The 26644-nt window shown below is 44.2% G+C and overlaps 1 protein-coding gene across 3 annotated transcripts in view; it reads left to right on the top strand.

Annotated features, from left to right (window-relative positions):
* Positions 1–13065: 13065 nt before the first annotated feature.
* The window catches only part of LOC122534009 (teneurin-m-like), a 294594-nt gene continuing 281015 nt past the window's right edge, over positions 13066–26644 (top strand). The window contains exon 1 of one of the 3 annotated variants that reach the window (XM_043664254.1): positions 13066–13185. Coding sequence is in view for 1 of the 3 variants with exons in the window: in XM_043664256.1 (XP_043520191.1) it covers positions 13173–13185 (13 nt within the window). In the remaining 2 variants the exon portion in view is untranslated. The remainder of the gene's footprint in view (positions 13186–26644) is intronic. The other 2 variants (XM_043664256.1, XM_043664255.1) reach the window with 2 other exon arrangements.

The following is a 26644-nucleotide window of genomic DNA, read 5'->3' as shown; positions in this document are numbered from 1 at the left end:
TGTGTGTGTGTGTAGGAAATCGTGCGAATACACGCGTCTAGGTAGCGAGAATACGAGAAGAGAACAGGTCAGAGGCAACACGATGCATTATTCAGCTCGGTCAACCCTAACTCACGCAAGACGCATCCTCATTCACCCTACGCCGCATTTAGAATAAACTACCACGCTAACTACCAGCACACGCGTGTAAGAGTAGGTAAGCCGTAGGAGAGCCGGGAGTAAGCCACTCTTGGTTCTTGTTGATCGCGATATCCACTATTCGAGTTTATCGATAAATACGCAGGGCCAAACTTGGCAAGTTTTCTGATGGATCTGCTTAGCGTCTTCATCGTGCTTCAACTTTACCTTCGATTTTTCTCTGATCGGCAGGCCGGCATGTTGGAAATGCGCCATTTTTAATTCCAATTTTTTTATCTCAACTTTGGAACGTAAATTCGGTTCACGCTTTTTTTCTTTTTTTTTGGATAGATCGATCATTTATTTGTGAGTTTAAATTTCAAATTTTACTTAGCTTCTACGATATACGTCTGTTGTCAATTTTATTTCTCTTCTTTTTCTTTTTTTTTTTTTTTAATTCCGAAGAAACGAACACGCTATTGGCAAAGAAATTTCGATGTCAAAAATGGGTTTGCGTGCGCTCTTTATTGTACGAGAATTTTGACGGACGCCACGGTGTTAGTAAGTCGATATTTTACCTATGTGTATAACGTATATTTTCGTTCCCCCTTCTATTGCCGATGTATCCTGCAGGATTTTGTCGCGTTCGTACATCCCGCTGTATTTTTTCCTCTCCTTCTTTTATTCGAATAATTTTATCGCCGTCAGATTTGAAGAATAGCAATTTTTATTGATTCTTACCGTTTCGATGCGCGCACGCGACTGTAATAAAGATATTACACGTTGCATAATTCTCCATATATATATATCTTTTGAGATATATTTCAGGTAACAAACTTTTTCTTCCGCATTTTTTCGATATTCATGAAACCATAAGTTTGTCGAAGAATTAATCATCGAAATTCGTCACTTTGCTCGATTTTAGAATTAAATGAGCATTTCGAAATTAAACTTCAACGAGAGAGAGTTTTCAATTCTATGTAATAGAACAAAAACAATTCTCGAGAAATTTTATAGCCAGAATGTTCCACAGTGGCGTTATTTTCCACGCAAAGATGTTATTCGAGATTTTTTTACCTCTTCGTTTTACGAAACGCTGGACTATATATTTCTCGACTCTTGGCGAAACAGCTGCTTTCAAGATGAATTTGACGATTTATGTTAGGCGGTCGTAAATGTAGTGCCCTCGGGAGCCTGCGCTGCTTTCATGTTCCGTACGATGCATGTTTAAAGATTCGATCTTTGACCGCGGGAAATTACCACGGGACACAGTTTACACGAAGGAAAGCTGAAATACACGAGAAAAAGATTTCATTATAAAATATGAAAATCATAATGCAATTCAAAAATTGAGCGAGACTGAGTGACTAAAGAAACGAATGTTTAATTACACAGTTCCGCCGTCATTAACCTCTCGCGGTAGTAACGAGTGACCAAATACAATACCGTATATACAATAATTCTTCTTTTTGAATTCATCGGCATATCTGTCACTCGATAGAAATTACCAAGAAGTTAATAAATTCATTATTTGCTTTGCCTGCGTTGTACTTAAAACTGAGAGAACATATTGCTATTTTGTCATTCCAGCGCAAGAGGTTAAAAGAACGATGTGATCAATGAAATTTCTACATTATCCAATATTGTTTATAATAAATCAAAAACGTCTGCAAAGAAGATTTTAAAAATATTCTATTTACCAAATAAAAAGGTGATGGACGAAGCAATAAAAATTAGTTCGGACAATCAATGAGGACCCTGCGAGATAAAAGGACGTCGGCTGTTGTTTATCGTTCACACGGTCGAGCGCACAACGGCAAGGGCCGAGGGTAATAGTGGAAGAAAAAGTCGAAAGGAATTGGGAAACGCAGGGAGGGGACAGAGTCGCTTTTCGGGGAAGAGTTTGAAAAGTCCTTTTGCCAGCCGCGGTCTGATTCGAGGCTGGTCAGGCGAATCGGAATGGGTATTTGGTATTCTGACGAAGTAACTCCGGCCTCTTTCCTCTTTTCCGCTCGTCGCACATGCACGCCAACTATCTTCCGATCGTTCGAGAGCCTCGCCCCGCTGTCTTTCGTCTTCGAGGCGAATAAATATTTGCGACAACGACCAAGCCGCCGATCGAGGCTCCGCACGAGGCAAAGGGCGAGACAGAAATGGCCCCTGCCCGCGTCCTCCGGCTTACTTCCGGCCGAATAATTTAACGTCCGACTCCGTATTAATCATGAACCTCGTTTAACACGACGACGCGAGCATCGCCGACTGCGCACGACACGTGAATCTGTTTACTGGATAAAAGGTGAATGACACTCTGTCTTACGACGAACGATCGTTGACTGACTCTGAGATTATTACGAGTTGTTATTGTTGCGTTGGCTAAATGCTAATGTTGACTGTGAGTCATTCGAAAGCGACCTGCGAACAATTATTCATTAGCGCAACGAACGAAGCTGTGAAAAGACGAGCCAATTCGAGTCGTAACGTAGTCATAATGCCTCTTTGAAAATTACGTCTATCGTTCCTTTGCCAGCTAAATGATTCCGAGCTACGGCATCGTTCACGTATTCGAAAACAAATGGCCACGAGTCGAGCGTCCGAACGCTTTGAATCGGGCGCAAAACCGAAGGGAATTGGTAGAATTTCAGCTGTAGCCCCGGACACGCGGCGGTTTATCGTTCGATTTTCACCGTCGCGTCGCGTCGGCCGTCGTCCTGCTGGAAATTCCTCGGTGGCCAGACTGGCCAACTTCCTCGAGAATCGATAGCTGACAGCCGGAGGAACTGGAAGACCCGTCACGGACCGCCCACGCTCTCCCCCCCGCGCTAGTTTCCACTTTTTAATTAGCGTTTCTTTCGCCTGTAATTCGGAAAGCAATTTCTCCGCCAGTTAACAAACAGAAACGGACGACTCTCTCGGCCCGGCTCGACTTCGATTTAAAGAGCGACTCGCGGTAAACATTCGACAGACGCGGCAACTTTCCACGCGTCTCACTCCCTTTCCCGCGAAACTGGATGACGACGAGTCGTTTTCATCCTTGCCCTTCTCTCTCTCTCTCTCTCTCTCTCTCTCTCTCTCTCTATTTCTTTCTGCTTTCTTCTATCCGTCCGTGAAGTATCGCAAGTTCGATCCGGTGGCACGGCGAATCCGCATCAAACGAACCGATCGCGGGAAACTTGTCGAGAGCTTGGAACGAGATCCTCCGGTTCTTTCTCCCTCTGTCTGTTCACCGGGCAGCCACCCATCCAGCCTTCTCTTTTTCTTCGTGCCGCGTTCGTTTCTTTCCCGATTGTCCTGGTTTTATTCCAGGCCATTGGCCCCGTCGTCCTTGCTCCGCGGGAGACGCTACCAAACACAGGGGGAAGAGAGGGAGAGAGTACAACAGAGCTACGCGACGATAGGAATCAAAAGACCTCAAAGGATTGAAAACGCCCTCGCGAAGATGCTGTTCAGTTTCGATCGGTTAGCCGAATCCACCACCAAGTGAAATTGCTGCGTTCTTGTTGTCGATCGAGCGGTATATTGTTATTTTTTTTTTTTCTTCTTCTTCTTTCTGTTACACTCTGTTGGATTGGTAATTTTCTAGTAAATATACTTTCTTCGTTTGAAGAAGTTTGAAGTTTGGACACTCTTTTGGGATAAATCCTTTGACTCGATTATTGGAACATTTCGAATTCTCTTTCCTCGGAAGATCCCCTGTGATTCGATCGCTCTCTGAAATTGAAATTTTCGCGCGCTGATGTTATCACCAGTATCACGCAAGTTTGTGGAGATTTGTAGTAACGGATTGCGAAAGTTTGCAGGGCTCCTTCAAGGTTCTTGGACGATTATTGGCAACGGAATCCTACAAAAGTTTGCGGAGCTCATATTTCGAGGGACAAATTCTTGGTCGATCGCTGTACCAGAACCTTTGAAACATTGAAACCCGAAAGGAGAAAGATCATTGGTCTGTTTGAAAGTTAAATTTGAGCGATCGATATTGTGTGTAGAGAACTTTTCTTGGGAAATTATCGGCCCCTTTAAAAATTTAAATTTTTCGCCTGTCGTGGCAGTGAAGCGTAATTAGGAACGGGACGCTACAGAAATTTACGAAACGCGTGTTTGTGATTCCCCGGCTGATAAATTATACAAAGGCGGGGGAACCTCTCCTTGGGAAATTATTTATCGGCCCTTTTAAAATTTAGATTCGGTCTGTCAGAGTGTCTGGAGTATAATCGAAACTGGAGCACTTCTTTCTTCGATTCATCAGACAGATAAATTCCGTTCTTCTTTCGAGCGATCGGCAAGTGAGCGAAAATTTCGAGGAGGAAAATGTTTGTCAATGATAGTTCGTTCATTCGATAATATAATCTCGCCTCGCGTGAAATTAATGAACGTCGGTGGCTGGTGTTTTGTCACGTGGTTTTCCAAGGGGGGAACGCTACGCATCGCGAGGAAACACAACGAGCCGTTTTACCCATTTTACCCTAAAGGAGGAACATTTCCTGCGCGTAATTTCGCGAAGGAAACAAGAAACCAGCTCCTTTATTTCACCCTTTAATTCACCTATAAATCTCGCAATACTACAAAACTTTACGACGGTTTCAACTGAATAATTGAATTATATACGCAGTCAGTCGCTTTTAAATTGCCACCCGGTGCTGTACATTGTTGCCAGATAAATTAGACCTGCCCGGCGAGACTTCTCTCTTATACTTCCTGCCCTCCCCCTCCGCTTCGTTGCAAATTAGTAACCTTCGTTCCTCTCCCTCTCACGGCTACGGCCGTTAAAACGTCACTTTCATTTGTCACCGCGGTGAAATCTAGGTTTATGGGGCCGCGCGTTATCATTCTGCTCGATAAAAACTTACTCGCCACGTCAGGTAATTGGCGGACGTTGGGCGTTAATTGAGAATTATTCGGCTCGTCTCGGTGGTGAATGGCAGCTCTGCTGTTTCAGCTTGTCACCCGTTACCATTCTTGGAAATTCTGGCTCGGTTTCGTCTTCAGAGAGTCCTGTGCTTTGTAGATGTGTGGACTTTCACTTTCCAACAGAGCTTTACGCGACAAATCAGTCATTCTTGTAATTCAATTAACATTGATTTCTGTGTACAAATCTATTTATTATCTATTTGAATTATAATGATACGTAGAATACTTTGATACGTAAGGCGTTAATACTTATGTTTGAGTTGTGTGTTGTCGTTAGACAAATTGAAATGACAGCGTAACTTTAACCGGATGTAAATATTTGTCAAATAATATCTTCTCAAAGTCCAGTCAAGCCCAGTATCACGTATTGCGGACAAAATGACAAAATTTGTAATTTTTCTTGGAAATCTTGCAAACTGGAGATAAACTTAAATGATCTTTCGTCTCGCAAAGTTTCCTTCACCATTTTCGTTTCTTTCTTTCCAGTGTTAACATTCCCTAGATACCAGATATCGCGTTTATGGAAGGCTTCGAATAATGGGAATAATTCGCGACGCACGACGAGAGGAATTTTTCTTCCTCTACCGGCGGATCCGGTGTAACGCTGATGATCCGATCGAAACGAGGTCATCGTTCTTCTTCTCGTCGATCGGATCACGGTGGCGGGCGGTGAAATACAGCGAGCGGTAGATTGCTCGCGCGTAGCCGAGGGTCGTGTACAAAATTCACTATCCTAATCCTATCGACTTTTAAGATAGCGTTTAAATCATTTATCTTCGCATCGTGCCTCGATCGGACGATAAATATTTATAAATCATACGGGAACTGGCTGGAGAACGTTGGACGACGTGTTGTTGCTCTTTAACTCGAAAGAGAGAACTTACCTACTAAATGTTAAATGTGTAATTTGGCAAGTTATCCAACTTTGACGATACCGAATTTCATTTGCTCGTTTATTGGATAAAGAAGAAGCTTGTAAACCTAAATAGAGCGGGGGATGTCCTTTGGTATTCCGTTGGCTTGCGCGATGTGAAATTTAACAGTTTTCGTCGTGGCTTGCGTCGACGATCGTCCGATACGTGAGCGATAAGCGGCGGGCATCGACGTGAACTCGCGGGGAAGATGTCGAAGGTTTAAATTGTCTCGGATGATCCCGACGACGAGACGCGGGAGGGAATTCCGTCGCGTTAGAGAACTGAGGAGGGGGAGGGGGAGGGAGGCGACATCCTTCTCTCACAATCAGTTGCGGAGGGGCTGACGTTATCGCGCGCAAAGGGAAGACGGGCCAGAGGGGTTGGAAAACGTACAGAATAAAACTTCTTCGGTGGCGCGTGTGTAAGATGGATCGGCACCGGCGGGCTTGAGACGCGCGCGCGTGTGTGTGTGTGTGTCGACCAGTTTTCGATGTGCACGCCGCTTTCAGACGTGTTTCGTTTGTGTACACCTCGTTGGATTTGAAGGATGTTAGGATGTTATCGGCAACACGGACCGAAGCGAGCTTCGAAAGGACGCGCAGAGGCCACCAGACCTGCCTTGCCTTCCTTTCTCGTCGTCCCGAGAATATTTCAGGTGCGAGCAGCTCTCCTCGCGCTAACTTTTTCCCCTCGCTAAGTTTCTCGCGGCCTTTGTTTCCTTCCCCGATGTAACGAGCCGAGCTTTCGCGCGTTTTCGAACTTCGTTTGCTGGACTGTTTTTTTTTTTTTTTTTTTTACAGTAGAATAACGGGGACAATCTCATTGTCAGACGAAAAGGCCGGCCAATTCTGAGATCGGGAGTCGTCGTTGTTTAAAAAATTCTGACCTTTCTTCTTTCTTCTTTCGGTTAGAGGAAAAAACCCTCTCTCCTTCTCTCTCGTTGAATAATTCAATTTCCTTTTTAATTCAAATGGAAGAGATAAGGGAACTCGGGAAAGGAGTTCTCTCGCCTCACTTCCAAGGGAATATGATCGATGCAGAATGAATGTGCATGTATGGAAATGCCATAGGGCTCTAGGAGTCGTCACTATTCTAGGAACGATCTCGTTATTTACATATTCGTAGATTGCTTCAGTTAAATCTGTGCAACGATACAAAGGGACGATAGGGATAATGGCTTTTACTGATGCATATGTAAATCGAAATCGAATTACCTCCGCTGCGCATTCTCCTTCCCCAGCTGCGTCTTACTCGTGAAGACGACGAGTGAGAAAAGGTGGAGCAACTGGCAGCTGAATCTCACGCTTAAATATTTATTAGCCGTGATTATCTTCACTGACAACTTTGTGCTTTCAAACTGTACTTTGAAACATTCCACCAGAATGGAGTGACACGGTATACCTGCGTGTGTCATATACATCTGAAAAATAAAATCTCCTTTCTTTGTTTCCATAGTTGTCGGACATACTGTCGAGAACAATGTTCCGAGTATTTTCTTACATGTACGTGTTAATAAAATAATTGTCACAATTGTATCGAATATTTACTAAATAATAATAACAATATTAATAAATTTACTAAATTAAATATTAATAAATTTAATATTAATAAATTTATTAAATTTACGACTAAACGGTCAAATATTTGTATGATTTTCTTACATTTGGAAAAATTATCGCAGAGACTTCTGAAGGTCTTAATTAGCAATTAATTTAGGAATCATTTGAAAGAAATTCATAAACGAAGCATTCTCTGGGATATAAAATTAGTCATTCCTAAAAAAAAAAAAAAAAAAAAGAAATCTACAGTAGTACGAAATAAATAAAATTTATTGACGTTTTCAATTTACGGCATTTGGAAGGAAACCTAGATGAAACTAAAGTAACTAGGTTCATTGACGTTTCGATACAAGCTCCAATTTGCGGACGTTTAGGTTAAGATACATTATATGCACGCAGATGACCGAATTAAAATGAAATAAAACCACCGTCGAGAATGGGAGCCACTTTTCTCCAATTCCCACTGATTTCACTGCGCTTTCTCCTTCGTTGCAACGAACAATCATATAAATATCGGCACACTTCCGATTCTGCACCGTCTTCTCTCTCTTTCTCTCTCTCGGCAATGTGAGTGAGCGCGAGAGAGAGAGAGACAACAAACGCAGATTCTAGACAGAGACTCTCAAGAGAGCTTCTCTCTCTCTTTCTCTCCCTCCGTCGAAGCCCGGCAAACGAACTATCCTCGAAGATCCCCGGGCCTCTATTCCTCCATTCTTTCGTTGACTGCATTTGTTCCTTATTAGATATTCCGTTTTATTGAACGAAGCCTAGAAGCCTTCCTTCCTGACGCCCTTTCTCGCATCCTTTTGCCTCGCTCCGGCTACACACGGCCATATATCCTTCCTCCTTCGTCGTCTTCTTCCTCTTCTTTGCTCTCTGCAGCTCCTCCTTTCTCTCTCTCTCTCTCTCTCTCTCTTTCCCCGACGTGAAACCCGGCGCACGGCTCCTCGTCCACGACATCATTTTATTCCGCGTCTCGAATTTCAAACGTTATTATTCACCCTTCCGCGAGCCCCACCCGCGAATCTTAGATCTTTCTCTCGTCGAGCATTTCCGGTTAGGTGCGCACCCGGAACCGGTTCCTTTCTCTCTCTCTCTCTTCGTCTCGATTCCCGACTCCTCGAAATGTTTCGCTCCAGCTCGGCTATGGATGGTCGATTCCATTTCTTGTTCACGCGCGGGGGCGTAGCCAGGCCAGGGAAATTTCTTTGTACATTCAATCGGGAGATCAGAAGTGTATTTTGATGAGGAGACAAAGCCCCGGGTTTTATCGTCGCTTCCACCGTCGTGATCTCCAGCCTCAGCGTGATATCTTTTTTCGGGATGCGTGCTAACGTAACGTGGCGAGATCCATCTTCTTCCCGTGTACTCCGTGGAGAGATTAATCTCTCCGAGTTTCTCTCTTCCTTTGGCTTCAACCTCGATTCGGTACGATTAACAGAAGCTTGCTCGCAAGTCGAATTCTCCACGATTCCAACCGAATTCGACGAGAAGAAATTTTGAAATTTTCTGAAATTTTTATAACGGAACGACACTGATCGTCGACTCGGTTAGTTTTAAGCTGTCGCAGTCTTCGAATTATGAGAATAATTTTTGGGGGGAGGGTGAAGTTTGACCGCAATCGTGTAAACGATGCACGACGCAGGACACGTCGTTTCTCGAAAACGTGTGGAAATTAAATGCATAATGCTGCAGCATTGATACAAGTGTATAGTGAATCCCCGTCAGGTGGTGGAGAAAGGAGAAAGAAAAACAAACGAGCTCTTCCTGTAATTCGAAACGATAGGACACTTTTGAAACGAAGTTACCCAGGCAACAATCTCCGATAAAATGTTTCTAAAGCTCTCTCGTTACTTAAGCTGTGCAACGATATTGAGTGTCGCCGGCATGTTCCATGTCCCGTTCCTCGACGTAATAAAACAATTTTCATTCAACGAGTTCTCGCGACGTGAACGCGAACTCGCGCGTTGCGGGCCCGAGAGTGACAGAGAAAGAGAGAGAGAGAGAGAGAGAGAGAGAGAGAGAGAGAGAGAAAGAGGGATCGATATCCGAATGATATTTTATACCAGGTGAAAGCTCCCGAAGGTGGGCGATAATAGTTGTTTCTAAATCGCTTTCGTCGACGCTTTCGAATAATTTATCCCGCGACTAAATAACGCGCGCGTCATGTCCGCGGGGTGAAGAGGAGGAATTCACGCGCTCGCGTCCGCGTTTGACACGTTTCGAAACGTTATTTATATTGTATCTTCCACTGTGTGTTCGTCCGCGCGATACACCCGAAAGATCATCACCCCACACGATTGAAATTGTTGTTTCCAGGAATTAAATATTGACGTTACCTTCGTTGCGTCACGTCGGCTGGAAATTTGACTCTTTCGGCAGGCAAATTGATCGTACTATACGTATACGAGGAACAGAATTCATCAAAATCCCTAGAATCTTCCTCCTCGGACGGAAGCTCAAAATTCTAAAATCCACCTCCTCGTCGAGTTCCAGTATTCAAATTCTGTATAATCATTCTCCCTCCTTCCTCCAGCTCCCTCCCCCCGTTAAACCCAAACACCCAAATAACAAAACGAGAAGCGAAAACGTGAATAATCGATATCTGTCTTCTAATATCTCGCATCTCATTAAGCCCGTTGGCCCGAACGGGGCAAAACAAGAACTTGAAAACCGTGAATAATCAATATCATTCGGATCCTGCCCTTCTCGACTCTTCAATCTGTTTCTCGCCTCCCTCCCCGCCTCTCGACTCGGAGAACAACGAAGGCAGCAATATCTGATCATCCGAAATTGGTCGTACCCTTTTCACTGGGCGCTCCTGATCCAGGCAATCATCGTCTGGGCGACCATCATCCGGGAATGACCTCCAACGAAAGCCCTTTCCCACCCCTCTTCGTCTGTCCTTCGACGTTTCGTTCGTACACATATTCTCTCGATCTCTTTTTCTTTTCACCTCTCCTCGGTCGTCAATCTTCTCTCGCGCGGAATATCCATAATACGTATCCTCCTTTCTCTCCCTTTCGTCTCACGTTTTTTCGATCACGGCTCACCTGAGTCACCGCTGATTGTGTCAGTCGTGCAGGGTTCGAGGCCACGTTTGTTTATCTGATGCCGCGTTTGTAACCACGGACAGGCGAGCTACCGGAGCTACCACTCGCGCGTTCGAGCGAGACGAGCGTAGATACCAGAGAGATAAGAAAAGAAGCAAGATTGAGAGAGAGAACAAGAAACAGTGTGCTCCGAGTGTTGTTGCTCGAGGCGAGGACGCTTCTCCTTCGGGAAACAGTTTAGTTACGATGAATGGACCGAATGAATCACGCGAACCAATTAAGGATTACAGTAGACGACGATAGAGGGGGAGGAGGGTGCAAGAATCGAGAGGCTGCCGCCGCTTCTTCGCGCCTGCTTAACCTCCGCTGGCTACCGCTTAATTGCCAACTGCTAAATATACTTCGCCCCCCTCCTTTGATCGAACGTTCTGTAAATTTTCCTCGAACGAGACGTCCGACGAGCGTTGAATCGCGCGAGCCGAGTCGCCTTTCGCTGAGCGAGTCGATTTATCGCGCGCTGCGCGGTCATTGTGGAACCGAGTACAATGGTCGAGCACCGATGGCTTCTACTTCGATGCCTTCTCCTCTCGGCGCAACCGAGTCACCTTTTACTTCGCGTTTTTCCTAATTAAATTTTCACTCTGCAGCTGAATCTCGAGTAATCATTCGCGCGCAATTCCAAAGTATATTCGAAAGTTTTCGAATGTACTTGCTAGTGGGTTGGCCAGAAAGTGCGACTTCATTCTAAACTCTCGATACCCGATCGATCTTTCGAAGCTCGTCTCGGGGAAGCAGAGCGATTAGAAAAATTAGAGAAACAAATTTAAAAAGTTATCCGACGTGTACGGTTGAGGAGTTGAAAATTGCCTTGCCGATGAGTGGATGTCGAGTCGTTTATCGCGAAACGTTTCTCGAACGCGGAATCACGAAGCTGCCTGATAGATGGCGAAAGGCGATCAAACAAAATACATATTGTATGAATCAACGAGAGTACGCAGCTTGATACAATATTTCTCCTTCCTTTGTTCACTTGCTCTCCGACCAATGACAATTCAAGTATCGACGCGCTTGAATTGCACTGTCCAACTCTCAGAAAGCGTCTCGCGTTACCACTCGATACCTGACGATTCGATCAAACGAAATTTAATTTCACACACCCGCGGCTAAACACTGGCGACTGCAATAAGAAGGGACCTCTAATCCAGCGCCCAGTGCCAGTCAGTGCTCGCGTTACGTCCTCGAGCGGGCCCGTACAAGTGGGCAGGTATTCGACGCGAGAAGCCGACACCTCTTCTTCTTGCCCGGTCTCTTTTCCTAACCCGCTGTGTATATACATACGTATGTATAGATGTATGCGCGTGGCGCAGCGGTAACTCGCGCTCTCTGGGGCGCGGAGTGCCGATTTAGGGGATGAAACACGGAAGTAGGTTCGCCTGCACTCTCACCCGTGTACTCGCGCGCGTACACGCACGAAGGGACACCAGTATGTATGTGTGTGCGTGTGTGTGTGTGTGTGCGCGCGGCTACACAGGCAGATAGGCGAGGCAGGACAGAGGAAAAGGAAGGAAGGGTAAAAAAGGGGATAACAATGCCGACGAGGACTACGAGAGCAGGACGAAAACGTCGACGACCACGACCACCACGACCACCACGACGACGACGACGACGACGGCGGCGACGGCGACGGCGACGACGACGACGACGATGTCAGCCGTCGACGACGGCGCAATGACGCGCGAGCGTGACACGCATGCGCCACACGCAGAAGTAACAGCCGCGTACTCGGGTCGAACCGGGAAGCCAGTCAGTGCATTGCCAGCTCCTGAACCGCGAACGCCTGAACTCGCGCGTTCCCCACCCTATCTCCTCTCGCGTTCGATCCGCGAATCTATCCCCCTTTAAACTGGTCAACGCCACCGCGCACAGTGCTTCGGTTTTCTCTACGGCGACCGCGTAGCTAGGCGCGACAGACTCCCAAGGCTGCCTAACCCGATCGACTACGCCTCGAACCAGCCTCGTGTCTCGCCCCATCGCCTCCAGCTGCGCTGCTTTTTCTCTCTCTCTCTCTCTCTCTTTCTCTCTCTCTCTCTCTCTTTCTCTGTCTCTTCTGTTTCTCTTTCTTTTACTCGGACACAAGTTCGAAATCGCCTCGCGATTCTCGTCAACTCGCGGCTGACGTGAACACGACGATGCACACGGAGACGAGTGAGGAGGAGCAAGGATAGCGTCGCTCGCAGGACATTGCGGGGCTCTCGTGTACATGTGTGTTGTGCGCGTTCCAGCCGCTGGATATACACCACCACCGTGTGCTCTGTCTCCTTTGGATATAGCCTCTCTACCTGGCCGTCGTCCCGTGGCACGGATTCCTGCCGACTGCATTGCACAACCGGGCCACCCCGTAAATCCACACACGTCTGGTTGTTAACCCTCGTGCTCGGTGCTACTGCTTCCGTCACGACGATGATCGTGTCACGATGATGGTAATGATGATGATAATGATGATGATGATGATGATGATGATGATGATGATGATGATGATGGTGATTTGAAAGAGTGTGTGACCAGTGCTCGTGTGAGATGACACACAGGCGAACACGAGAGGTGTGCTTTTTGATGGATCTTTAATGTACCAATTAGGTGAGTGATGATTCTCGTTCGATCTTTGACCTGTCGCAATTTCTCTAGTCTATAGCCCTGTGCGAGACAACTGGACTGTAGACTATGTATGTATGCCAATTCTTGGGAATTTTCTTGTTTTAAGAATTTCAGTTTTTCAATTTCGCAAGGTACCCATCTTGCGTTTAGGATACCTAAATCTGACAATTGAGCGACAGCGTTGCTCTACATTGCTTGTTGCAACGATTATCTGATTGTTAAATTTAAGTAGTGTTCTCGGTTATTTTCTATCTTCTATGTCTGTCGTGTGTTAAACTATCGTCAGATACATTCCCGTGGAAACAAGAATTCTCTCGTCGCGAATTTTCGTCGAATGCTTCCCACCGAACTTTTACATCGATCCATTAGACGTTCAATGTCTGAATTTCAATTTCCTGTGACGCGTGTTTGTTATCTGTACTTGGAGTCTTTACATTTCTCAAATTTTACCGCGCGCCTATTTCTATCAAATTGTCCGCCAAGGAAATTCACGTGATTCGGCGAATCGCCTGAATCGTGTCGATACGTGAACACGTACGTCGAATTGTCAGTAGCACGTTCGTTACTTACGGTGAATCGCGCGGTCTTTCCACGTCCCTTGACACCCACGCCCACAGTTGAATCGGCCGTTCGTTGTCCCCGAAAGTTCGAACCCCCGGAAGTTGACAAGCGCTCCGGTTTTTTAAAATGCGAGGCGCGATTGCTTTTTCTCTCTCTCTCTCTCTCTCTCTCTCTCTCTTTCTCTCTGTCACGCGCGCGGTCGCGTTCCAACTGTCGATTGATGGACGATTGACGGATGGAAATGGAACGCTGAACTCGCGATTCCTTTCAAAGGGTGCAATTACCTCTCCCGGTATATAGAGACCGGAATGCTTGCTGCGATTGCCGCGTCGCTTCCGGATTAGGTTCAGATCGGTCTCGCCGTCTCGAAATAATTTTCATACAGCGTACTGCATACACGACTTCCATTTCTACGAACGCGAACAATAGACGTAACCGTTGAACCGATAGACGTAAACGTTGCAACGTTAAGAATCTGTATACCTGTTTTCATAATTTCATTGACTGTTTGATTTCTTTGATTCACCGTGACTGTACTTTGACAACAACATTAAACTGCAGAGTTTCACAAAATTTCCTACCTCCTGTTCGTAAATTCGAACATTGATAGTATTTGAAATGTAAAGGATCAGAAGTCTGTCTAATACACAGTTTGATCAACGTTAAATATTTTACAAGAGGCATAGGCCCTCTGCTGCGTGAAAAGTTCATTTTCATATCGCGTTATATTTATTTTCTCGACGTTATACGTCAAGTGAATAGAAAGATTCATCGGCACGTGAGAAGAGAAGAGATGGACGGATGAAAGTGGAATAGAAATTTTCGTTGGCTCCGGTTAAATATTCAGCGCAAAATTAAGAGGAAAAATTGCCTCGGTCAGCCGTGTTATTATTTGATTCGTTACCTTCGACTAGGCACTCTAAGAACTATTTCCAAAAATATGCAGGTGCAGTTTTTTCGAGTTCCTGATTATCAGAACATCGGCACGTTTAATTAATCGAATTCTTAATCGTGTCGCTCGATCATTAGTCTTAGATTAGATTTGCGAACTGTTTCACCGTTTTAAACATTTAGGCGAGAGTTCAGAAGAGAAAGTGTGTCACGCAAGACGACAATTTCGAATTTCCAGCTATAATAAATGACAAAGTGAATTTACAATAAATTATACAATCTATGTACGTTCACGTAAAATTGCGTCGTATATTTGTAATTTATTGTAAATTCACTTTTCAGAGATTTCGAGTCACTAACGAATGTGATTTTCAACGCTGAATAACAGCTAACCGGGAATATTACGCATCACGCCGGGCAGAAAAATAGAAAAAAATTGTTGACCGTTCGTTTCGCAGGCACGTTTCAAGGCAAATTTATCTAGAAGCAAGTTCAGTCGCCCCTCGACACATCATTGACATTCGCGTTAGAAGAAACGTCGACCCGACGTGTGTTTATCGAACAGGTTCGCACAGGCTTCTTAGCGTGTGTGTATTTTTTCTTTCGCGAGACGCTCATGCGACCGTGTGAAAATATTGACGAAAATCGATGAGTAACTCTCCGTCTGTTGCGTGCTCAAGATCTTCGAAAGTTCATCCTTCGTTGGTATTGTATCTTCGGAACCAGCTCGAATTTTCGCGGAGTGATTAGAATGGTTGAAGTGTTTGGAACGAGTAGAAATATATCTGTGAGTAAGAATTGCCTTTGATCGTAATAAATTTCGTTTCATTTTGTAATACATGTATATATGTATTTGCAGAAATTTACTCATTTTGTTGAGAATTTGACCGACACTGTGACTATAATCAAGTCTGAAACAAATCTGAAATATCATTGATTAAAGATCTTGTAATTTCCATTATACATTATCAGATTGGTTTCAATTCTCGTCAGCGTAATCATAGTGGTCATTTCCTCGAAAACGTACCGAAACACGCTTTAAAAATTAAACAGAGGTCGTAATACGAATTGATAGCAGATCATCGAACGTTTTCGGGAGTCACTTTTCAGTTCAGATTGTTATAATCGACTAGAAACTAGTTTCCGTTCCTCCAGTAATCGATCATCGTCGTATTTCAGCTCGATATTTCCAGCCACGAACGCGCTGCTACCGCCATTATCACGGTATTGAAAACGCAAGCGTGTGTTTCCATTCTTTTTTTTTCGGCGTGGCTGGCATTGAACAAATATCGAAAATTGGCGTGTTATCGGAGAAAGAACGTAGAAACATGAATTTTCGTAAACGTGCAAATGCTACCATTTTTCTCTCTCTTTTTTTTTTTTTTTTTGCCCATCTATCGCGCTGCGCGCCGGAATTAATTAGAGATTTAGAGAGTATTAATCGAGCACGCGCTTTCCAAACACACACGCACGTGTACGTACAGGCGAATCGATGCAGACACAGAAATAATATCTCACCATATAGAAAAAAAATCCTTCCACGCGATGCGTTGTGTTTCTTTGCTCCGTGCTTCCGTACTTTTCCATCGCTTGAAATTACATTTTCCTTCGTCTTTTTTTTAATTTTGCACGAAATAATGCACGAAAATTCCTCCCCTTTGTACCGTGTGATAGATTAAGATTGAAAGTGATAAATTGATCTCGCAGAAACGCTGGCCGAAATATAAATTTAATACACAAAAGCGCATATATTTTGAAAATATTTTGAAATTTCACGAAATTTCAACTGGGAATTAATACAGTGCACGTTTTGCGTCGAGGGAATTTGAAAATTGTTCGTAATTTATTTTTTAGTTCTCAATTTTTTATTAGAAGGTTCCCTTTGTACGAACATTTAGCATTTTCGTGGATAACAACGTTTCTTTTTCTTTTTTTTTCTTTTTTTTTTTTGTTCTATATGTTCCTTTCACTTTGAATGAAAATTTACAAGACGCACCAAAAATGAGGACTCTTACAGATCCACGGTTAAATTGCATACAAAGCAGGCCCCGGCTGATAACGATCGCGGGTAATGGAAGGTATAATTTAACGATTCGAGCCGTGCAACTTGATTAACGACCACGTTAATTAAGGGAAAGTATAATTAAACAGAAGACAAAATTGCGCGCGCTCGTGTACGTGTTGTACCTAGGCTCTACGGGACACGTGATACGTATAAATCATTTTTATGCATTAATTTCACTATCTATCGTAGATCGAGTGTGAGTTCGATCAATCCTCTCGCCAAGTCCCAGTTTCAAACTCATTGCCCATTTATAAAATCATCACTACTGATTTTTCTGGGTTACTCGTGAGAAATTTGACACAAGTCTCGTGACATTCACTCAACTTCTTAATCATTCAGGCCGTCGAAATCTGAATTTGCATAAAAGGTCGTTCGAGGTCAAAATAAATTTCCCAAGTTCGATTTTTACTACGATGGTATGTACTTTGTTTCACGTCTTGACCCCTCCGCTCGTTCGAAATAGCCTTGCACGAGTGAATGACTCGTAGTATTTATTTTTGCCACTTCCATCTTCGCCACGAGTGCTCGAGCCTCGCGCTCGGTGATTACGCGAACGAATTAGGCGATCGAAAGTTCGGTAACAGTGGCGTTTCATCTTGCATATGGCGATGTACAGTGCGGTACAGTTTTTCTACGTGACGAGTAGCCTAGCCTAATGGCTAGCCCCGGAGGCTTATGGCGCACCCTAAGCGCCATTACCATATCCTGCTCAATTTCGCGTTTCTGCTCGGCGCGGAACGTTCGCGTGGCCGCGCAGCGCCGGTCATTATTTTTCGCGCAACTATTTTCGTAGCTGCCAGCGGCACGTGTGACACGCTACCTGCACGCACCCATGCTCCGCTGAACGTGCGCTTGTCGTTTTCAAGACCGAAAACGTGCGTCATCGCGCGTTTGTTTCCATTTAAAAGGCACCGATCGCTCGCCCGCCTGTAACACATCATCCCCCTCCGGAATTAATTCTTCTCTAACCACCCGCGCTGGCGACTGATTGCGGACCATAACGAGTGACCGAACCGTATGCAATAATTCGTCGCCTTCTTTTTCTTGTGACCTCGTCGGTATGATGTCACTGGATAGATATTATTCAGAAGTAATAAATTTATTATTCGTTTTGCCCGGGTTATACTCAAATGTACTTGAAACCGAGAAAATATTGCAATTTTGAGACAGAAAATTATCGACGTGCGTGGTAGAAGTTAACTACCTGCGCTGGCGACTGATTGCGGACCATAACGAGTGACCAAACCGTATACAATAATTCGTCGCCTTCTTTTTCTTGTGAACTCGTCGGTATGATGTCACTGGATAGAAACGATTGAGAAATAAATTTATTATTCGTTTTGCCTGGATTATACTCAAATGTACTTGAAATTGAGGAAATATTGCAATTTTGGGACAAAAAATTCTTGCTGTGAGGTTAAAGCGAATTTACTTCCTTTCTTTTTTCTTCATGCACGGCAACAAGTATTTTCCATCTTGTTTCGTTTCTTCCTTCTTGTGTCTGTCTCTTGAAGAGTAGCGCGTCGAATTTTGAGACGAAGTATAGCGCAAAGTATACCAGTCGGGAGCGTTTAGACGTTTCGAATTAAAGAGAAACTGTTCCATTTTCTTTTTTGTCTTTCAAGTTCTCTTCGGTACGAATTTAAATCGTAGACGCGGAGTAATTCGATAGTAGAAATTAGCGAAACGCGTTGTCAAATTGAGTGAATTTCTCATTTTTCCCGGATTGCCCGCATAGGTAACCGTTAGTTTCGTGCAGGCGCGGCGAAATTGCAAAATACGACGCTCGTAACGATACTTGTCAGGAAGGTTGAACGTTGAACCGGCGAAGTTGTGCCGGCCTGGCGAATAAAGCCGGCGTGTTAGAATCGCGGGGTGTTAGAATCGAAGAATGCATAAATATGTAGGCACACGCGGGGAACTACATTTGCATGTCGATGCTATCGACGAGCGGCCGGGTCGACGACCGGGCCGGTTAAGTATTTTTAATAGGCGGCCAGACCAAAGGAGAGGTCTTCGTTCGCCTATTCACTGATCCGTTCTATCAAGAGCAATTGATTGCCACCGCTACCGAGAAGTTAATCGTCCCGCTCTCGTTTCCGTCGACTCTCGGCTGCTCTCAACTCTCTCGTCGTCGTTGTTCGATCGTCTTGGGACTGTTGCATGCGTACGTACGTACGTAACGTGTAATAATAATAAGATAACTCGGTCTGTTCTTCGAACAGGCCATTCTCGTTTGGCTGGATGTACGCTGATGTTCGATGAGGAAGCTCGTGTCTTGAACTTTCACCTCTGCTGTGCCTTCGTTTATTTCCAGCGTCTCTGTTTCTTAAACGAGCGCGCGTCAATATCGAACGACGTATCGTTGCGACTTGTTGGCAAGGAATTTAGAGATCAACGAGCACAGTTGCTCGTTGATAGTTTTCAACGACCGGCGGATTTGATCGTTTCGGAGTTTAATCGTTTCAATTATTTCACGTACGCGTAACTTTATTTTTATATTGCACGTATAATCTGTATTTCATTTCAGAATTAAGGAAACCAGCCTCGATCGCGATACTAACAATTCTGCGTTGGTGAAGATTTTTATTTAGTCCGATCCGAGCGCAACTTTTCGCTTAACGATCAAACTTCATTCCATTTCTAAACGAATCTCTCTTTCTCTCAACCGCGTCGTTTCGCGTAATTTCGTAACAAATGCCTTCGCGTTCGCGCGATCAACACGCCGTGCTTGAACACCTTGTTGTCGTACAAACAACAAGCGCGATATTAATTGATGCCAGAGCAATTACGTCGTTTGCAGACGTGTCATTAACTTATAGCCCCCCGGTTGAATCGCATTAGGAATGAAACGACTTAACACTGTCGTTTGTACGAGCCATTTTGATACGAGAGATTTTCACTTTCGATTTGCTGCGAAGATTAGACACGCGTCCATTCAGATTTAAAATAAATTTGTCAAGTAAATTATAGAGGCAGTGATTGTATCGTAATATCTTCTGTGCTTTTCAATTTATAGATTTGATCGATACTCGGAAGAGCTAATTATTAACCTCTTGCGCTGGTAACTGGTACCGACGGACCAAACCGTACACAATAGTTCGTCTTCTTTTTTTGAATTCATCGGCATATCACCGGATGGAAAATAAATTTATCATTTGTTTTGCCGGGGTTGTGTATTTCGACCTACCTAAACCTGAGAAATTATTGGAATTTTGGGCCAGATATTCTCGACGTGTTTGAGCGGTTAAAATACGAAAATATTGTTTGCAAATATTGTTTCGAAGATATGTTTCAACGTTGCTAACTTAGGTCTCGGTGATTGCACAAGAGGACGCGTAATACGTATCTGGCGAGCACATCGAACGTGATCGAATTTCGCTGTTTTCACCGCGGTCTCGCGACAAAAATATCCGTCGCCTTCCCCTTAAGCTTCTCGCTACCATCGAAGTCCATCGATGCATCGACAATTTCCTCAAGAAAACTGGGATGTACTCTGGGTTGCACAGCGGCGTGTGAGCGCGGGGCTCGGTGCAAAAATAAAAAAGGGTCCGCGGGTGAGAAAGGTATCGATGGGAGCCCTCCCCTCCTGTCGAAGTGCATCGTTCCAAAGAAACGTGAAAGAGAAAGAGTAGGTGAAACGTGAAAGCGACGGAGGGTGAGCGTTAGACCCGAAGGGAGGCAACAACGATCGTAGGCTTGAGATAAAGGTGAGAAGAGGGACAGCAGCCACCGAGGGCAGCGGACAGTCGCCGTTTAAAAATGCAATCAGGATAATAGCGCCCCCGGTGAAGAACGAGTTCCTCTTTATTTCTCCGTTTTCCCTCTCTCTCTCTCCCTCTCTCTCTCTCTCTCTATCTCGTTTCCTCGTGCCTTAGTTCTACAGGGGAGTTCCAGCGTTTCGTTTTCTCAGGACACTCGCGCCCCTCTCTCTTTCTCTCTCTTCATCTCGAGCCGATTTACTTTGCCTCCGGCGCGTGTTTGCTCGCCAACAAGCTCCACGTTTCTTAGCTTTAATTTGTTAAAAGCACGACAGACCCGCGTGGGGGATTTCAGGCGAAAATCACGCATGGAAATGTGAGTGTCTTTCCTTCTTCTTCTTAGGGGTGCGTGGATTAGACCCGGGGAATTTTGGTAATTCTCTGAGAAAGACATTCGTCGACCTGCTTACCGCGATTTTTAGCAATTTGGCAGAGTCAGTTTGTCAACTTTCGACGGCCGATCATATTTATTTTTATTGACGTTCGTCGGAAACGCGGCGAAATTGTTTCCCGACCGAGAGCTGGGAGAGTTGAACGAAAGACAGACGGGACGTAATGAGGAAAACAACTTGCAAGCACGGTCAGCTTGAGCGTGAAAAGAATTTCACACAATTGTCACGAAGTAAAGTTCGCGAACGGGTGGAATGGTACAGTTTTTTTTTTTTTTTTTTTTTACTAATCCTGAAACATTACTTTCTTCGTTGGTCGAAGAACTTTCCATAGGAAGTTTCGCTCCGGCAGGAAATAAACTTCTGTTCATTTTCAAGTGGCATAAACTCTAGCCGTGGACAACGTTTGTCGAAGGAGAAACTATGGAACGATTACGGGGCAAGAAGAAGTTGAACGAAACGCCGAGACCTAGATTACGATAATGCAGCCGTGTCGAAATCATCTGTGCTTTGACGTAATTCTCGGTAATACTTGGCAATACTTCGATCGGTCGTACTCGTTTCCAACTAGGAAAAGAAATATTTCACAATCTTTTTACCTACGTAATTAAAATCTTTCCCACGTAATCTAATTAATTTTTTTCTTTTTTTACAACTAGCACATTTGCTCTTGAATTGATCTTGACGATCTTTAATAATTCAAACAGTATAGATGTCCGCCAAATTTCATTTTCTTTACGAAGCGTGTCCTAAATTGCACGAACTCTTATCGATAACAAACTATAATATATAAAATAACGAAGCATAGGTGCTCTATGACCTCTTCTAGCAACTTTGTCTAAAATTGTTCAAGCCAGGGAAATCTTTATGAAGCGTGTCTTCAATTGCACGAACTCTTTTCCCAATGACAAAATATAATATCGATCTCTATGGAGCGTGTTTTAAATTGTACGAACTCGTTCCAATTCAGCGATTCTCCAGCGACGTGAATGTGAACGTGATCCAAATTCCAGTGATCCCAAAGTATCAACGCGCGCGGAAATTCAAACTTCGTTGAGCTTGAGCTCGTGAAATCTCTCGAATCGATCGAGAAAACACACACCATCAGGCGTGGTCTTAAATTAGTCCGTAATATCGCGGAGCGTGATAAAGTTGATAGACGTTATCGCGAGGGGGTGGCGGAGAGGTCGGATGTCGCAGAGCCTACATAGCTGCGAGCGAAAGCCTTCCCTGCACGAGGATCCTGCGCGTGTATACAAGACGTGTGCGTCGACACAGATGCACGCGCATGCTTTTGGTGTGCATCGACGACGAATCCGCGCCGCGACGTTTACGCAGCAGCCGGCTCGACGCCGGTGCTCCAACTCTCTCTCTCTCTCTCTCTCTCTCTCTCTCTCTCTCTCTCTCGTTGCTTTTGATTACGCACGTAGGATGCGTGTGTCAGCGGACCTCCCACGACGCGTTGCTTTTGTGGAATTAGCCCGGAGGAGCCGCCGCGGAGAGATTCTGCATTCAACGTATTTCTGGAATCGAGTCCACTGTCGTCGGTATTTTTAGAATCGAACTCGGCTTTTAGTCGACGATCCCGGCAGGCTTTGTACACGCGTTATCACGCCTCTGATGTTATCAGGTCGATCCATGCACTTTCCTACACGTGACGACAATGATTCTTTGTCTCGGAATTAAAAGTCCTACACTGCCTCGAACGTTCAGAGAGTCGAGTTCCCCGGAAACTCGCGGATCTTGCCCGTGAAAGTTTCGCGAATCAGGTTCAAAGCACCGACAACGTACGCTGGAAGCTTTTCGATTCGCTGTCCGCTATTTTTACTCGAATTACCCCGTAGTCGGCCCGTCAAAGGAGTACAGCAAGTACATTAATTTCGGGACGACACCCCGAACGCAAACTTGCACACGCGCGCGCGAACACACACGGACGCGTGTGGACGGTCTGTTCGTGTAGAGGTGGTCCGGGATGGTGACCGCGACACGCTATATAGCTACGGCTAAACCCTGCTAAAGCTCGTAATGTATAGCCTAGCGCAACCCGTGCTACGCCCTCTGGCCAAACCCCACATTCTCTCTCTCTCTCTCTCTCTCTCTCTGTCTCTCGTTCTCTTTTACTCCCTTTTCCACCGTAGTCTGTGTTTTTCTACTACTTTTCTACCCCCATTCCCCGGCCCCATGGCCCGGAGTTCCGGAATGGCAACTAGAAACCACCAGGTTAGAACGTTATTGAACTGTCGCCGGATGGATTTAGCCGATCGTTCATTAATTACGTCGAATCGTTTTCGATTTAGGCAGTTTAACCCGGTATTAACGATGTAACGCTGGCCAGCGTGGCGACCTGTTATTCGGCTGGAATGCGGGAAAGATGAGGCCGCGGATATTTCGATTTTGACGTGTTTCCGAGTGGTGGGATCGAGCGTGGAACGGCGACGATGCGGCATACTGCGAAGAATGATTGCTACGGAGAAAGGAGAGCGAGATCGGGGGATTAAAAATGAGAATCGACCGAGGGATTGATATTTACGCGTATCTTCTGTACAAGGGAGAAGAGGATTTTCTTTTAGACAGATGGATTTTAGTATAGGTTAGTGTAGAGTTTCAGGAGAAGTACTGAAGAATTTTTTTTCATACTTGGTGATGATTTTAAGCGGAGTAAATACAGCAGTAAGTTTTACTTTCGGAGGTGTTTTATTTTATATAATAAAGCGACACACGTGGTCGCTGTTCAGAGTGAAGTCTGTTGCAATTATGGATACCTAATTAAGACACTATACTTAACAGTTACTCTATAACATTTGGAGAATTTAGTTTGAACGTGGATCGCGCCAAATATATAAAATGTAAACCATCAAATTAACTTCATGCGCTGGAATCACCTGCCATGCACGTCGAAAATTCCTTGTCCCAATATTTTACAATATTTTCTCAGTTTTAAGTATATTCAGATGTAACTTCTGTATATTTAAATTATAATTTCTATTACCAACGAGCTCAAAAAGAGAGCGACGAATTATTTGTAACACGGTTCGGTCACTCGTTATGGTCCGCGAAACGAGGTTGCCAGCGCAGCGGGTTAAATTGAACTCGTCGTCTACACGTTGCTCGACGATTTCTTTCTCGTTCGATTCTATTCTTCTATTCGTTCCGGTAGCAAACGGTATGTATTTCGTCAATTTTTTAATAAACGTAGCCCGAAATGGTATTACAGACTGACGAGAAGGGTAATAAGCGGCAAAAGATAAATGAAAGATTAACGCAACGACGGATGAAATATCATAACCGAGCCAGGTTTGAAAGTGCGGCTTGCGATATCGCGATTCAGGTCGAGTAATGCGCCCGCTTATTAAATTATCAAAAGCATCGAGGTTATTGGGGTGAAGGGCGGATAAAGTCGTAGCCGCTGCGGATTCCGCTTTACCGATCGACGGCGAACCCGGGGGTCTTACGTTCAATTAAAAATTTATGAAGGGATCCCGTACCTCCGCGCCGATTCATTATGCACCGATATTAATATTTCAACGTTTATCTCCGATGCATTCGCGACTTTCTTCCCGTTTTCTTTTTTTCTTCTCTTTAGGGAGAAATTTAGGAAATTGAGAATTCGGGGATTCGAGGAAGAGAGATGTTTTCTCGCGAATTTGAGAACTCTGAAATTTAGGGATTTCTAACTGGAGATTGAGAAATTCGAGAATCTAGAGATCTAAGAATTTAAAAATTGAAGAGTTTAGGAACCCTTCGAAATCTAGGAATTGAGAATTGTGGGAATTGATTATAAAAATTCGAAAATGCAAGGCATCCGGAAATCAATAAATTAAGAAAGAAAGAGAAAAGAAGAACGTAGCGGTCGATTATTCTTTCCCCCAAGTATTTCTATTTTTTCTCAAAAAGAAAAAAAAAAGAAGTATTAACTTTTCCAACTGTCTAATTACTCCGTTTTAAACCTCGTAGAATCTTCCTGGAATCATCGATAACGTCCACCGTCCAAAAAACACAGATAGATGTCCACGTGAAATTTCGTCCACGCCCTAATGCAATGTTCAACCCCTAAACGCGCGCGACCGCCGAAGAAAAGCATCCTCTCAGGGGTAGCTGCGAAACTTTCCAATTTTCTAGCTGCAGGTCCGGATACCCACGATCTCCTGTGCATCCTCGGTGATTCAGTGCGTTCACGGGAACGGTCAGATAACGAGTGAGTCTTTAAAGCCTTCGTTCTGGCGTCACAAATCACCTTAAGCACGTTAGGATTAAGGGTGGCCGGGCACCGACGGAGGTGGCAGCGCCGACTCCAATTACGCTCACCGACCCATACTACGCTCCCTTCTTCTTCCTCTTTCTCCTCCTTCTTCTCCTCTTCTTCTTCTTCTTCTTCTTCTTCTTCCTCGTCCTGTTTTCTTAAACCGGAATTTATTGTTTATTCCGCCGGCATTCTCCGCTTCGGGGCCCGCTGTTCCTCGTGGGAGAGACACGGTTAATAAATCTCCGTCGTGTTTCGCGTCGAGTAGGAAAACAAGGTCTTCCTCTAGCGCTTCGTGTTCCCCGCGGTACCTTCCGCTGAGATCTTCTTCCGTTTCGAGTCGAGTTGTTGGTGCGTTTCTTCCTTGGAATCGAGCCGGGTCGCGTCGCTCGATTTGAAGGAAACTCGTGGACTCGCACGGATCGGGATACATTTTTGGAGATCGGTCGTTCGAGTTAATTAGATCTAGTCTAGACGGAGACTAATTGGTCGTGGTTGGATACTTTGTTGGTGGTATTTTTGACGCTTGAAACGGGTGGAGACATTAAAAATAGATTCAACCGGGTTTGGGGATCTAGGGATCTATGAATTCAGAAATGTAGAAATTTCAGAAATTCTAGAAATTTAGAAATCTAGGAATTTGAAGATCTAGGAATCTTAAAATTCAAGAATCTATGAACTTGAAAATCTAGAAATTCAGAAATTTAGTAAATTAAAAATATAAAGATCTGTAAATCTTTAAGAATCCAAGAATCTAGTAATCTAGGAAATTAAAAATCTAGAAATCTAAGAATCTGGAAATGTAGAAATTTAAGAATCTACGAATTTCGAAATTCAGAAATTTAGGAATTCGAAGATCTAGAAATTTAGAAATCTTGAAATCATGGAAGTTAGGAATCTACGAATTCAAAAATCTCGAAATTTAAGAAACTAGAAATTCAGAACTTTAAAAATTTATGACTTCAGAAGTCTAGAAATTTTGGAATTTAGGAATGTATGAACTTAGGAATCTGGAAATGTAAAAATCTAGGAGTCTTGGAATGTAGAAATCCAGAAATCTAAAAATCTCGGTATTCGCAAATCTTAATTTAGCAATTTGAATTTGGAACGTCGAAAATCTTTCGAAATCATCAGAAGCTAAAGTCGATTCGTTTCAAACTGTCCAACTATAATATCTATAGTATCTATATAACAAGAAGTATCGCGTTTCCCGTGCGATTCAAGCAAAGTCAACTCGACACCAGTACGTTCGCGCTTTATTTTTTTTTTCTTTTCTCTCTTTTTCTCTTTCTTCTTTTATATCGTCTGCCGTTTTCATCGTCAACCAGGATGAACCAGACAGGTTTGCACTTCGTCGATGGCCCACGGGTAAACCGTACGAGATATTGTTTTAGGGCTGCAATCCGAGCATCAACGAGGGATAAATCTACAGGGACGTTTTGTTTCAGCTTCTTCCACCATATTTTCTTTTCCTTTCTTTTTCTCTCTTCTTCTTCTGCTTCCTTTTTTTTTTTTTTTTTTTTTTTTTTTTTTT

The sequence above is a fragment of the Frieseomelitta varia genome, unplaced genomic scaffold (genome assembly GCF_011392965.1).
Source record: "Frieseomelitta varia isolate USP_RPSP 00005682 unplaced genomic scaffold, Fvar_1.2 scaffold_566, whole genome shotgun sequence".
NCBI classification, from domain to species: Eukaryota; Metazoa; Arthropoda; class Insecta; order Hymenoptera; family Apidae; genus Frieseomelitta; species Frieseomelitta varia.
Note: the sequence above shows the minus strand (reverse complement) of the source record. Positions and strands in the feature narration are given on the sequence as shown.